The 14,010-nt window shown below is 40.5% G+C and overlaps 1 protein-coding gene across 4 annotated transcripts in view; it reads left to right on the plus strand.

Moving 5' to 3' along the window:
- Positions 1-14,010, plus strand: part of BUB1B (BUB1 mitotic checkpoint serine/threonine kinase B) — a 60,865-nt gene that overhangs the window by 19,982 nt on the left and 26,873 nt on the right. For all 4 annotated transcript variants that reach the window (XM_055278677.2, XM_063639086.1, XM_055278676.2 and 1 more), the window contains exons 6-8: positions 2,947-3,116; positions 4,396-4,610; positions 4,783-4,874. In XM_055278677.2, coding sequence (XP_055134652.1) covers positions 2,947-3,116; positions 4,396-4,610; positions 4,783-4,874 — 477 coding nt within the window. The remainder of the gene's footprint in view (positions 1-2,946; positions 3,117-4,395; positions 4,611-4,782; positions 4,875-14,010) is intronic.

Below are 14,010 nucleotides of genomic sequence, written 5' to 3' on the forward strand. Positions count from 1 at the left end.
TCTCCTGCCTCAGCCTCCCAAGTGGCTGGGACTACAGGTGCCTGCCACCACGCCTGGCTAATTTTTATATTTTTAGTAGAGACAGGGTTTCACCGTGTTAGCCAGGATGGTCTCAATCTTCTGATCTCGTGATCTGCCTGCCTCGGCCTCCCAAAGTGCTGGGATTACAGGCATGAGCCACTGCACCCGGCCCTCCATGGTTTCTAATAAGAAATCTGTAGTCATTTAGTAGTTCCTGACCTATACATAATGTGTTGATTTTCCTCTTGCCTTGTCCAAGATTTTTTCTTGTTTAGCTTTGGTTTTCAGAAGTTTGATTGTGATGTGTCTAGATGTGATTTTCTTTTTTTTTTTTGGAGACAGAGTCTAGCTCTGTTGCCCAGGCTGGAGTGCAGTGGCACGATCTCAGCTCACAGCAACCTCCACCTCCCGGATTCAAGCAATTCTCCTGCCTCAGCCTCCTGAGTAGCTGGGATTACAGGCATGCGCCACCATACCCAGCTGATTTTCTAATTTTAGTAGAGATGGGGTTTCTCCATGTTGGTCAGGCTGGTCTCGAACTCCTGATCTCAGGTGATCCACCCGCCTCAGCCTCCCAAAGTGCTGGGATTACAGGCATGAGCCACCACGCCTGGCCTAGATGTGATTTTCTTTACATTTAATCTGTGGTTCACTGGGCCTTTTGAATTTGTAAATGTATACCTTTCACAAAATTTGACAAGTTTTCAGCCATTATTTTTAAAATGATTTTTTATACCTATATTTCTTTCTCTCTCTGAGACTTGAGTTGCACAAATTTTAGACCATTTCCCCCGACTCTGCTACCAATAATCTGTCCAAGTTAAACCTTTTGATATCATTCCATAGGTCCCTGAAGCTCCGTTTAACCATTTTTCTTTTTGTTTTTCAGATTGGCCCATTTTTATTGCTCTGTCTTCAGGTTCACTTATTCTTTTCTCTTCCATCTCCATCCTGCTATTGAAACCATTCAACATAAATTTTTTATTTCAGATACTGTATTTTTCAATTCTAAAATTTCTGTTTCATTCTTTTTTATAATTTCTGTTTCTCTATTGAGAAGTTCTGTCTTTCCATTCATTTCAAATGTTTTTACCTTTATCTCATGGAACATAGTTATATTAGGTACTTTAAAATCTCCAGGCTGGGCACAGTGGCTCACACCTGTAATCCCAACATGCTGGGAGGCCGAGGCGGGCGAATCTCTTGATGTCAGGAATTTGAGACCAGCCTGGCCAATATGGTGAAACCCTTTCTCTACTAAAAATACAAAAATTAGCTGCGCGTGGTTGTGGGTGCCTGTAATCTCAGCCACTCGGGAGGCTGAAGCAGGAGAATCGCTTGAACCCGGGAGGCAGAGATTGTAGTGAGCCGAGATTGCACCACTGTACTCCAGCTTGGGTGACAGAATGAGACTCCATCTCAAAAAAACAAAATAAAATCTCCATCTGAAAACCATACCATCTGGGTCATTTTATGTTTGCATTTGCTTATTGTTTTTTCCTTTGAAAGTTGGTCACATTTTTCTAGTTCTTTGTGTGTCAAGTAATTCTTGTACCCTGGACATTTATCCTGACCCTATGTTATAAGACTCTGATCCTGTTGGCCAATATTCTCTGGAGAATATCTATGTTTTTTGTCTTAGTAGACAACCACACTTCAGATATTACAAGTTCTTTGTCATCTTGTGTGGCTGTTGGTTCCACTGTCAGTTCAGTTTTCAAGACCTTTGCTATGTTGCTTTGGGTCTGTCCCATGCACGTCCTGCTTAAGGGTTAATCTGGGGCTTGGGCAGTGGTTTATATCATAGTTCAGTTCTCAAAGCCTTTTCTGTGCTGCTTGGAATCTACTCTGTGCATGCATAGCTCAAGAGGGAACCTAAGATGTGTGCCAATTCACATACAGAATTAGGAGATCCTCTTGTTCAGCTCATTCCTTTGCAGTTCTCCTCCCATATTCTTTGGCCTTCAGAGTACTCTTTTCCCAGTCCTCGGGCCAGAAAGATGGGGTTTCTCTAGGAGTTTTACATTCACATACCACCACTGCAACAGTTTAAAACCACAAGAGAAAATGGAAGAATAAAAAAACAGGAAACAATCCTGCGTGGGTTGTTTCTTCAAGTTTTGACCCCTCTCCACAGTCTGCATGCTTTTGTTGACTTTTCAGAGCCCTCAGTTAGTTGCTTTTTTTGTATATTGTCTACAGTTTTTAATTCCTATCAGTGAGGGAGAGAGAGAGAAAAGGTATAGTGGGCATACTCCATCTTGGCCAACACCTGCAATTTATTCTGGGTTTTTGGGGTTTTTTTTTTACCCTTATGATAATACTTTTTAAAGCTAGTTAAATGAAGCAGTGGTAGGAATGGAGAATCTTCTGATAATACTTAAAACTGTGGCAGCAGCATAGGAAGTTTACTTTTCAAACTTCTGCCAGCTTTGCTAAAGTACAATGTCATGTCATAAGCAACTTCATTTCATATAGGTCAGGAGAAACTGTATATGTGTGTGTGCGTGCATGCGTATAGAAAAAGAGACACACAGTGATAAAATAGATGTGGCACAGTGTTAATTGGTGGCTCAAGTTTTCTAATAAAAAGTTAGTGGGGAAACTCTAATCTTAATAAATTCTGTGATCTTAGTCTTAATAACCCTAACCTGATCCTCAGATCAACTTAATGGTGATTTTCAGAATAATTTAAATTGGTCAAACTTGGGCATTTAAAGGGAGAGTTAAGTAATTCTAGCCAAAACTTTTCATGATCTTAAGGTGACTCTCTTTACTTCCGAGAGAATAAACATGTTCTTTGGGATATTTCTGCGTTCTTCCCCCAGCCTGTTCTTCTAATTTGTTTACTTTAACAAATTGGAAATTTTGAGTCTGGTAAAGTAGTGGTCACCTCACTAAAAGTTATGCATTCTGCTACTTTAGACAATTCCAAGCTCGAGTGTCTCGACAAACTCTGTTGGCACTTGAGAAAGAAGAAGAGGAGGAAGTTTTTGAGTCTTCTGTACCACAACGAAGCACACTAGCTGAACTAAAGAGCAAAGGGAAAAAGACAGCAAGAGCTCCAATCATCCGTATAGGAGGTGCTCTCAAGGGTAAGTTTGTTAAACGTTATTTCAGAAAACTTAGTTTCTAGTGGTAAAACCATGTAAGTGGTAAAATCATGTTAGAAGATAATACATAAATATACCTGTGGACACTGTTCTAGTTTGCTGAATACTGAGTAGCACAAAGAAGGAAGTCAAAGGAGAGCTAATATTATAGTGTGCAGTAAAATCAGAATGCATCAGTAATTTTGTGTCTTAATTAAGAAAGACCTAACATTTAGGAAGCATCAAGATTTTCTGAGTTTGCATTGTTAGTTGAAAGAAGATATGTAGTAACATAGCAGGTGTTGTTAAAGTGAAGCTTACGTATACCAAAGCCTCAGCGAATGATACTAATATGGTTAAGAACCCTGCCTTCAGAGCCCTTTGGGACCAGAAATTAGACTCTCTGTATACCCAAAGATCAGCAATAATTTTTTTTTAATTAACACGGACTTTTTTTTTTTAAGAGATAGGTTCTCACTCTGTTGCCTGAAACGTGGCGGTGCAATCATAGCTCACCGCAGCTTCAAAATCCTAGGCTCAAGCAGTCCTCTTGCCTCAGCCTCCCAAGTAGCTAGGATTATAGGTTTGAGCCACTGCATCTGGACAACACTGACTATTTTTTAGAGCAGTTTTAGGTTCATAGCAAAATTGAGCAGAAGGTACGGAGAATAATAAGCTTTTATTTACTAAATTTATAGCAGTTAGACATGTAAACCAGACTTTTAATCTCTTATTTCTTTCCTGGTATCAATTTATCAATACTCAGAATGTTGCTTGGTGGTTCTAGAATTAGGATATAGGGAGTGTATGGTCCCAAAGGCTGTTTCATCCAGATCGTGATGAAGCTTGATTAACCAGCCCCACAACAGAGAAAACCCCTAATAAATGGGTTAATTTTGTATTCTCTAGTTCCAGTATATCTCTGCTGATTTCCATTGAGAGAAAATTTAAAACTGAAGAATAAAACTTAGGTTAGTTTCTGATAAAACTAGATAATGTTATAATGATGACTGAAGGAAGATGCAGAATGTCTTTTTTGGAAATCTGTGAATAAAAGATGTGGGGTGACTGGAGGAGGGAAAAGAAGGCAGAATATAAGTCACAAAGGATGGATAAAATGATTCTATTTTTGATTTATTTTTTAAAGATTATTTTTAAAATTTCTTTTTTCTGTTGTAGTGGAAATACTCTCCTTGAGTTGAGGAAGAATAGGTATACTTTATCTGGCATCTAAGTTAATAATGAGACATTTTACATGAGGTTTTAATATTTTTGCTCCTAGCTCCAAGCCAGAACAGAGGACTCCAAAATCCATTTCCTCAACAGATGCAAAGTAATAGTAGAATTACTGTTTTTGATGAAAATGCTGATGAGGCTTCTACAGCAGAGTTGTCTAAGCCTACAGTCCAGCCATGGATAGCACCCCCCGTGCCCAGGGCCAAAGAGAATGAGCTGCAAGCAGGCCCTTGGAACACAGGCAGGTCCTTGGAACACAGGGTAAGGACTCCTAGATCCAGTGCTTTGCTGACACAACAAAGACTTCACATTTAGAGTAGAGAAGTATTTTTACCATCTCTTTTAATTCCTCTTGAATATTTAGCCATGGTCTATATATGCTGTCTGAGAACATAAAAACTATGGTAATTTTAGTTTTCTTCTTCATCTCCAGCCTCGTGGCAATACAGCTTCACTGATAGCTGTACCCGCTGTGCTTCCCAGTTTTACTCCATATGTGGAAGAGACTGCACAACAGCCAGTTATGTGAGTGTGGTTTTTGGATATTTTGAAGTGGGAATTATTAAGGGTGGGCAGTGGCGCCTATTCTACTTCCCAAAGGCAGTTTCTTCTTTATGAAGATGAAAGTAACCAGGCCAGGCACAGTAGCTCACACCTGTAATCCCAGCACAGGCTGAGGCAGGAGGATCCCTTGAGCCTAGGTGTTCAAGACCAGCCTGGGCAGCCTAGTGAGACCCTGTCTCTATTTATTAACAAAAAAGATAACCAGACAAAGTTTTGTATATCCTTTATGTTTGTATTCCTTTGAGTATTTAGGGTTAAAAGACCATTTGTTAATATTTTATTAAGGAATAAACATTAATTAGGTTTATATTTTCATTACTGAACATTGCTTTAGGAAAATCAATGGTGGCTATTCTGAAAGATGGATTGAACATAGATAAATAAGCTATTGGAATAGTTCAGGCAAGGATATTAAGGGGTGGTATTTGGGCAGGGTAGTGGTAATGAAAGGAGAAGGGAGCATGGATGGGAGAGGCTTCAGCAATAAAGTTAGAAGATTTGTCTGATGGGATAATGGGGATGTAGGGAAAAGATAATGTGATTTAAATGAGACGTTCTCATTTTGTCATTGATAGTAATGAGAAATCATGATAGTTTTCCCTCTTATCCTGCTTTTTCCTTCTGGACATATTTTTCCTCTTTCTTCCTAATCCGTAGCACTTCTGTTTTTAAGAAAAAGTATAGTAGCTGTTGGTTAAATAAACAAGCCAGCCTGAGATTTAGTCTAATGCTTAACATTGCCTAGTTCTTTTTTTTTTTTGAGATGGAGTCTCACTCTGTTGCCCAGGCTGGAGTGCAGTGGTGCGATTTGGGCTCACTGCAAGCTCTGCCTCCCAGGTTCACGCCATTCTCCTGCCTCAGCCTCCCAAGTAGCTGGGACTACAGGTGTCCGCCACCACGCCCGGCTAATTTTTTTTTTTTTTTAGTAGACACGGGGTTTCACCGTGTTAGCCAGGATGGTCTCGATCTCCTGACCTAGTGATCCGCCCGCCTTGGCCTCCCAAAATACTGGAATTACAGGCGTGAGCCACCACGCCCGACCCTAGTCCTAATACCAGGTTGAATTCTGTCCCAGTGCAAGAGTTACCTCATAACTAATTTATAACTCCCACTACATGCTAGGAATGCAAAAATAATAATTAAGATTTTGAGCAAAAATTCTGCCTAAGTGCTCAGGACAAGGGGAAGGCAATTTTTTTTCTTTTTTTTTTTTTTCTTTTTAAACAGAGTCTTGCTCTGTTGCCCAGCAGGCTGAAGTGCAGTGGCACCATCTCAGCTCACTGCAACCTCGACCTCCTGGTTCAACGGGCATGGCAGCCCACGTTTGCCATCCCAGCACTTTGGGAGGCCAAGGTAGGAGAATCACTCCAGGCCAGGAGTTCGAGACCAGCCTGGGCAACATAGCAAAAACCTGACCCTACAAAACAATTTTTTTTTTTTTTTTTTTTTTTTTTGGAGACGGAGTCTCGCTCTGTTGCCCAGGCTGGACTGCAGTGGCGTGATCTCGGCTCACTGCAAGCTCTACCTCCCAGTTTCGCGCCATTCTCCTGCCTCAGCCTCCCGAGTAGCTGGGACTACAGGCGCCTGCCACCACGCCTGGCTAATTTTTTCTATTTTTTAGTAGAGACGGAGTTTCACCGTGTTGGCCAGGATGGTCTCGATCTCCTGACCTCGTGATCCGCCTACCTCAGCCTCCCAAAGTGCTGGGATTACAGGTGTGAGCCACTGCACCCAGCCAACAATTTTTTTTTAATTAGCTGGGTATGGTGGTGGGTGCCTGTAGTCCTAACTACTCGAGTGGCTGAAGCAGGAGGATCACTTGAGCCCAAGAGTTTGAAGCTACAGTGAGCTATTATCATGCCACAGCACTCCAGCCTGGGCAACAGGGCAAGAACCTATCTCTAAAAAATAAATCAATTATAATAATAAAGAAAAATCAGCCTGGCATCATGGCTCATGCCTGTAATTTCAGCACTTTGGGAGGCTGAGGTGCAAGGATCGCTTGAGCCCAGGAGTTCAAGACCAGCCTGGGCAACACAGGGAGACCCTGTCTCCACAAAAAATTTAAAAACTAGCCAAGTGCGGTGGCTTGCACCTGTGGTCCCAGCTACTTGGGAAGCTAGGGATCCCTTGTGCCCAGGAGTTTGAGGCTATGGTGAGCTGTGACTGCACCACTGCACTCCAGACTAAGTACAGAGTGAGACCTTGTCTCAAAAATAAATAACGAAAATAAAAAAGAATCCTATGAGCCTTTATAGAAATTGATAACATACATTTATAGATGTCTGGTTTTTCTAATGTTTCAAGTCATTTTGTAGAAACATGACTTATGTTAAAATTAATATGGTACAGGAAATATTAAACTTATTATTTTTGAGACGGAGTCTCATTCTGTTGCCCAGGCTGGAGTGCAGTGGTGTAATCTTGGCTCACTGCAACCTCCGCCTCCTGAGTTCAAGCAATTCTCCTGCCTCAGCCTCCTGAGTAGCTGGGATTACAGGTTCGGGCCACCACACCCGGCTGATTTTTGTATTTTTAGTAGAGACAGGGTTTCACCATGTTGGTCAGGCTGGTCTCGAACTGACCTCGTGATCTGGCTGCCTCGGCCTCCCAAAGTGCTGGGATTACAGGCATGAGCCACCGTGTCCGACCTAAACTTAATTTTATTTTAAATTCTTTTCCATGAATGTTTTATTTGACCTCTCCACACATTTTTCTTTAGGTTGCGTTTTGCTTAATGATGTGTAGAAGCTCTTCATAGATGAAGAAAATCAGCTAAAAATCTATAATACGAGTTGCAAATATTTTCCCCCTACTTTGTCCTTGTCTTTTGGCTTCATGTAGCAGTAACCATTATGCTTTTAATTATCGTACAGTCAAATTTAAGTTTTCGTTTTTGTTTTTGTTTTTTTTCGAGACAGAGTCTTGCTCTGTCACCCAGGCTGGAGTGCAGTGGCGCCATCTCAGCTCACTGTAACCTCCGCCTCCCGGATTCAAGCAATTCTCTTGCCTCAGCCACCCGAGTAGCTGGCATTATAGACACCCGCCACCACGCCCAGCTAATTTTTGTATTTTTAGTAGAGCCATGGTTTCACCGTGTTCGCCAGGCTGGTCTCGAACTCCTGACCTCGAGATCTGCCCGCCTTAGCCTCCTAAAGTGCTGGGATTACAGGCATGAGCCACTGCACCCAGCCTTTTAAAGCTTTTTTTTTTTTTTTTTTTTAAGCTTCATCGAAATATAATTCCGCGGCTTTTAGTATGTTCACAGAGTTGTGCAACCCTTACCACAATCAATTTCAGAGCATTTTCATCACTCCAGAAAGAACCTTGTACCCATACCTGTAAGACTCGATTCCCCACCATTACCCCAATCCCCACCCTAGCAACCAACTGTTTTTGTCTCTATAGATAATTTACCAATTCTAGACATCTCATGTAAATAGTATAATATGTGGTCTTTGTTTTTTTCTTTGTTTTTTGTTTTTTAGACAGAGTCTTGCTCTGTCGCCCAGGCTGGAGTACATTGGTGCAATCTCTGCTCACTGCAACCTTCACCTCTCCAGTTCAAGCATTTCTCCTGTCTCAGCCTCCTGAGGATCTGGGACTACAGGCATGTGCCACCACTCCTGGCTAACTTTTGTATTTTCAGTAAAGACGGGCTTTCACCACGTTGGCCAGGCTGGTCTCAAACTCCTGACCTCAAGTGGTCCGCCCACCTCGGCTTCCCAGACTGCTGGGATTATAGGCATGAGCCACTGTGTCCGGGCAGTGTATGGTCTTTTCTAACTGGTTTCTTTCACTTAGGGTAATGTTTTCAAGGTTCATCCACGTTGTGATATGTATCAACACTTCATTATTTTTTATTGCCAAGTAATATTTCGTTGTGTGGCTCCACAACATTTTATTTAACCATTCATCAGTTGATACAAATTTTAAGTGTTTTCATTTTTTGGCTATTATGGATAATACTGCTGTGAATACTGTGTATACATTTTTGTGTGGACATGTGTTTTCATTTTTCTTGGCTGTATACCTAGGAGAGGAATTGCTGGATCATGTGATAACTCCATGTTTAATATTTTGAGGAACTGTCAAATTGTTTTCCAAAGAAGCTGCACCATTTTACCTTCTCACTTTCCCCTAATGTACGAGTACTCCAATTCCTTCCCAACACTTGTTATTATGCTTTTGTGGTTATTGTCATTCTAACAGAGATGTGAAGTGATTTCGCTGGTTTTGATTTGCATTTTCCTAGTGACTAATGATGTTGAGCCTATTTTCATAGGTTTATTGGCCTTTTGTATATCTTCTTTGGAGAAATGACTGTTTAAATCCTTGGCCTATTTTTCCTTTGGATTACAGTAGTCCCTCCTTATCTGTAGGGGATATGTTCCAAGACTCCAGTGGATGCCCGAAACTTGATAGTACCAAACCATTTATATACTATGTTTTATCTTATATATGCACCGTGGCCATAACTTTTGCAGTTTGAGGTATGACAGCAAAACTAACTTTTTTTCCTCTTTAGAAGATTCATTCTTACTGCAAATCTTATCAACTTCAGCATGTGATTTATTTTTATTTTTTTATTTTTTTTTTAGTGAAAGTTGAGGCTGGGCATGGTGGCTGATGCCTGTAATCTCAGCACTTTGGTTTTGGGAGGCTGGGGCAGGAGGATTGCTTGAGACCAGGAGTTCAAGACCAGCCTGAGCAATATAGTGAGACCCCATCTCTACTAAAAATAAAAATAAACTGGCTGGGCATAGTGGGCACATGCCTATGGTTTCCGTTACTATGGAGGCTGAGGTGGGAGGATTGTTTGTGCCCAGGAGTCCACGGCTGCAGTGAGCCAGGGTCACACCACTGTACTCCAGCCTAGGCAACAGATTCAGATCCTGTCTCTAAAAATAAAATAATAAAATAAAAGTTAAGAACTTTCACCTTTGGCATATCCAAATCACTAGCATCAATACTCTTGTGCTTTGGGGCCATTATTAACTATAATAAGGGTTACTTGAACACAAGAACTGCAATACTGGGACAGCTGATCTGATAAGAGTCAGCTGCTAAGTGACTAATATGTGGATGCTGAACAAAAGGATGATTCACATCCTAGGTGGAACAAAATGGGAATATATGGGATTTCATCAGGATAGTCAGAACGCCTTGTAATTTTTTTTTTTTTTTTTTTGAGAGCGAGTCTCTGTTGCCCAGGCTGGAGTGCAGTGGTGCCATTGTGGCTCACTGCAACCTCAGCCTCCTGGGATCAACCGATTCTTGTGCCTCAGCCTCCCAAGTAGCTGAGATTACAGGCTTGTGCCATCACACCCAGGTAATTTTTGTGTTTTTAGTAGAGACGGGGTTTTGCCATATTGCCCAGGCTGGTCTCGAACTCTTGGGCTCAAGTGATCCACCCTACTCAGCATCCCAAAATGCTGGGATTACAGGCATGAGCTACTGCACCTGGCCAGAATGACTTGTAATTTAAAACTGAAGAATTATTTCTGGAATTTTTCACTTAATATTTTTGGACCACCATTGACCATAGATAACTGAAACTGCTGAAAGTGAAACCATGAGTAAGGGGAAACTACTCTATTTGGTTTTTTATTGTTGAGTTTAAGAGTCCTTTATGTATTCTAGATACAATTTCTTATCAGATATATGATTTGCAAATATTTTCTCCCATTCTGGGTTGTCATTTTATTTTCTCAATGATCTCTTTTGAAGACCAAAAGTTATTTAAAATTTTAATGAAATGCAATTTATCTGTTTTTTAAAATTTTGTCCCTGAGCTTTCAGTGTCATATCTAAGAAGGCTCTGACTAATCCAAAGTCACGAAGATTTGCTTCTATACATTTTCTTCTAGGAGTTTTATAGTTTTAGCTCTTATATTTAGGTCTGTGATCCATTCTTAGCTAATTTTTGTGTATGGTATAAGGAAGGAGTCCAAATTCATTTTTCTTCATGTGCATATCCAGTGGTCCCAGCACCACTTGTTGAAGACTACTCTTTTGCCATTGAATGGTCTTGGCACTCTTGTTGAAATATCAGTTGACCAAAATGTATGAATTTATTTCTAGACTCTTAATTCTATTCCCTTGATCTATTTGTCTATCCTTATGTCAATACCACACAATCTTTTTTTTCCCCTACACAATCTCGATTACTGCAGATTTGTAGTAACTTTTGAAATTGAGAAGGATGAATCCAACTTTGTTCCTCTTTTTAAAGATTGTTTTGACTATTCTGATTCCCTTGTAATTCCTTATACATTTTAAGATTAGCCTGTCAATTTCTGCAGAAAAGCCAGCTGGAATTTTGATAGGAATTCTGTTGAATCTGTAGGTTAATTTAATGAATATTGACATCTTAAAAATATTAAGTCTTCTGGTCCATGAACATGGGATGTCTTTCCAGTTATATATATCTTTAAATTCTTTCAGTGTTTTGTAGGTTTCAGACTACAATTTTGCACATCTTTTTCTTTAATTAATAGACTATTTTTTAGGGCAGTGTTAGGTTTGCAGAAAAATGGAATAGAAAGTACAGAGAGTTCCCACATACTCCCTCCCCACCCCTCAACCCTGTGCACAGTTTTTCCTATTACTAACATCATGCATGAGTATGGTATATTTGTTATAACTGATGAACTAATATTGATACATTAATATTGGTTAAAGTTCTTTGTTTACATTAGGATTCACTCTAATGTGTTCTACAGTTCTGTGGGTTTTAACAAATACATAATATTATATATCCATCATTACGGTGTCATTCAGAATAGTTTCATTGTCCCAGAAATCCCCTGTGCTTCATTTGTTCATCCCTTTCTCTCTCTCCCAAAATCCCCTGTAACTATTGATCTTTTCATTGTCTTTATAGTTCTGCCCTTCCCAGAAAGTCATGTAGCTGGAATCATAGTATATGTAGCCTTTTCAATCTGGCTCCTTCCACTTAACAATAAGGTTCCTCTGCATCTTCTTCTGGCACAATACCTCATTTATAGTGCTGAATGATATTCCATTGTATAGATATGCCACGATTTGTTTATCCATTCGCCCACAGGAGGTCATTTTGGTGACTTACAAGTTTTAGCAATTATGAAAAAGGTTGCTGTAGACATTCATGTGCGGGTTGGTTGGTTTGTTTGTTTTAAATAGTCTTGTTCTTTCACCTACGCTGGAGTACAGTAGCATGATCCTGGCTCACTGCAGTCCTGACTCCTGGACTCAAGTGATCCTCCCACCTCATCCTCCCTAGTAGCTAGGGCTACAGGTGCATGCCACCATGGCTGGCTTATTATTATTTTTTTTAATGGGGTCTCACTGTGTTGCCCAGCCTGGTCTTGAACTCCTGGGATCAAGTGATCTTCCTGCGTCAGCCTCCCAAAGCACTGGGATTACAGGCATGAGTCACCACACCCAGCTAGGTTTTGGTGCAGACATAAGTTTTCAACTCATTTGGCTGGATTGTATAATAAGACTAATTTTAGCTTTGTAGGAAAGTGCCAAGTTATTTTTCAAAGTAGCTATACTGTTTTTGCATTCCTACCACCAATCAGCGAGAGCTTCTATTGTTCCACATCCTTGGCAGCATTCAGTGTTGTCAATATTTTAGATTTTAACCATTCTAATAGGTGTGTAGCAGTATCTTATTGTTTTAATTTGCAATTCCTTAATGACATCTGGGAAGCATCTTTTCATATGCTTATTACCATCTTTTTTTTTTTCATATGCTTATTACCATTTTTTTTTTCCCTTAGAGACAGTGTCTCACTCTGTTGCCCAGGCTAGGCTCAAGCAATCGTCCTGCCTTATCCACTCTGGTAGTTGGGACTACAGGTGCATGCCACCACGCCTGGCTACTTTTTTTTAAAGACAGGGTCCCAGCCAGCCATGGTGGCTCATGCCTGTAATCCCAGTACTTTGGAAGGTGAGGCATGTGGATCATGGGGTCAGGAGTTCGCCAGCATGGCAAAACCCATCTCTACTAAAAATACAAAAATTAGCTGGGCATGGTGGCAGGTGCCTGTAATCCCAGCTACTCGGGAGGCGGAGGCAGGAGAATCGCTTGAACCTGAGAGGCGGAGGTTGCAGTGAGCTGCGATCGTGCCATTGCACTCCAGCCTGGGTGACAAGAGCAAGATTCTGTCTAAAAAAAAAAAAAAAACAGGGTCTGACTGTATTGCCCAGGCTGGTCTTGAACTCCTGGCCTCAAGTGATCCTCCTGCCCCAGCCTCCCGAAGTGCTGGAATTACAGGCCACTGTGTCCAACTTCCATCTGTATGTCTTCTCTCACTTCCTTATTTTAAATTTATTGTGAAGTATTTTACTATTTTTGAAGCTATAGTAAATAGAATTGTTTTCTTAATTTCATTTTCTTCCCTTTTTTTACATGCTGCCTTGAGATGAGATTAATTTTATTTTCAGATTGTTCATTGCAAATGGATAAAATAGGTTGATGATTTGGTATACTGATCTTGTATTCTTTGACTTTGATGAACTCGTTTGTTATCTAAGACCATATCTTCTGCAAAAAGAGATAGTTTTGCTTCTTCCTTTCCCATCTGGACTCCTTTTATTTGTTTCTCTTGCCTAATAGCCTTGGCTAGAACTTCTAGTACAATGTTGTATAGAAGTGACAAGAATGGACATCCTTGTCTTGTTCCTGATCTTAGGGGGGAGAGCATCTGGCCTTTTACCATGAAGTATGATGTTAGTGTGGGTTTTTCATAGATGTCCTCTAGCAGGTTGAGCAAGCTGGGGAAACTTTTTAAGCATGTAAATGCTTGGACCCTACCATTACAGTTTTTGATTCACTGAGTCTGGGAAGGACCGGTATCTTTAGTTGTACAAAGGTATATAAGAAAATAAAAGGTATATAAGTTATTCTGACCCACAGGTTTGAAAATATCTGCTGTATCATGGTTGAAGTATCTTATACTTCATTCTTTTAAAATCTATGCTGCCACTCTGATTCTTCCCCCTCACCTGAGCACCTTGGACTTAATATTATTAGGTTCCTAATGCTATATTCTTAACTCTAATTCTTTTGGATACTAAACCATGAAAAATGGATTGTACTGCATAGGTT

The sequence above is a fragment of the Symphalangus syndactylus genome, chromosome 5 (genome assembly GCF_028878055.3).
Source record: "Symphalangus syndactylus isolate Jambi chromosome 5, NHGRI_mSymSyn1-v2.1_pri, whole genome shotgun sequence".
Lineage (NCBI taxonomy): Eukaryota > Metazoa > Chordata > Mammalia > Primates > Hylobatidae > Symphalangus > Symphalangus syndactylus.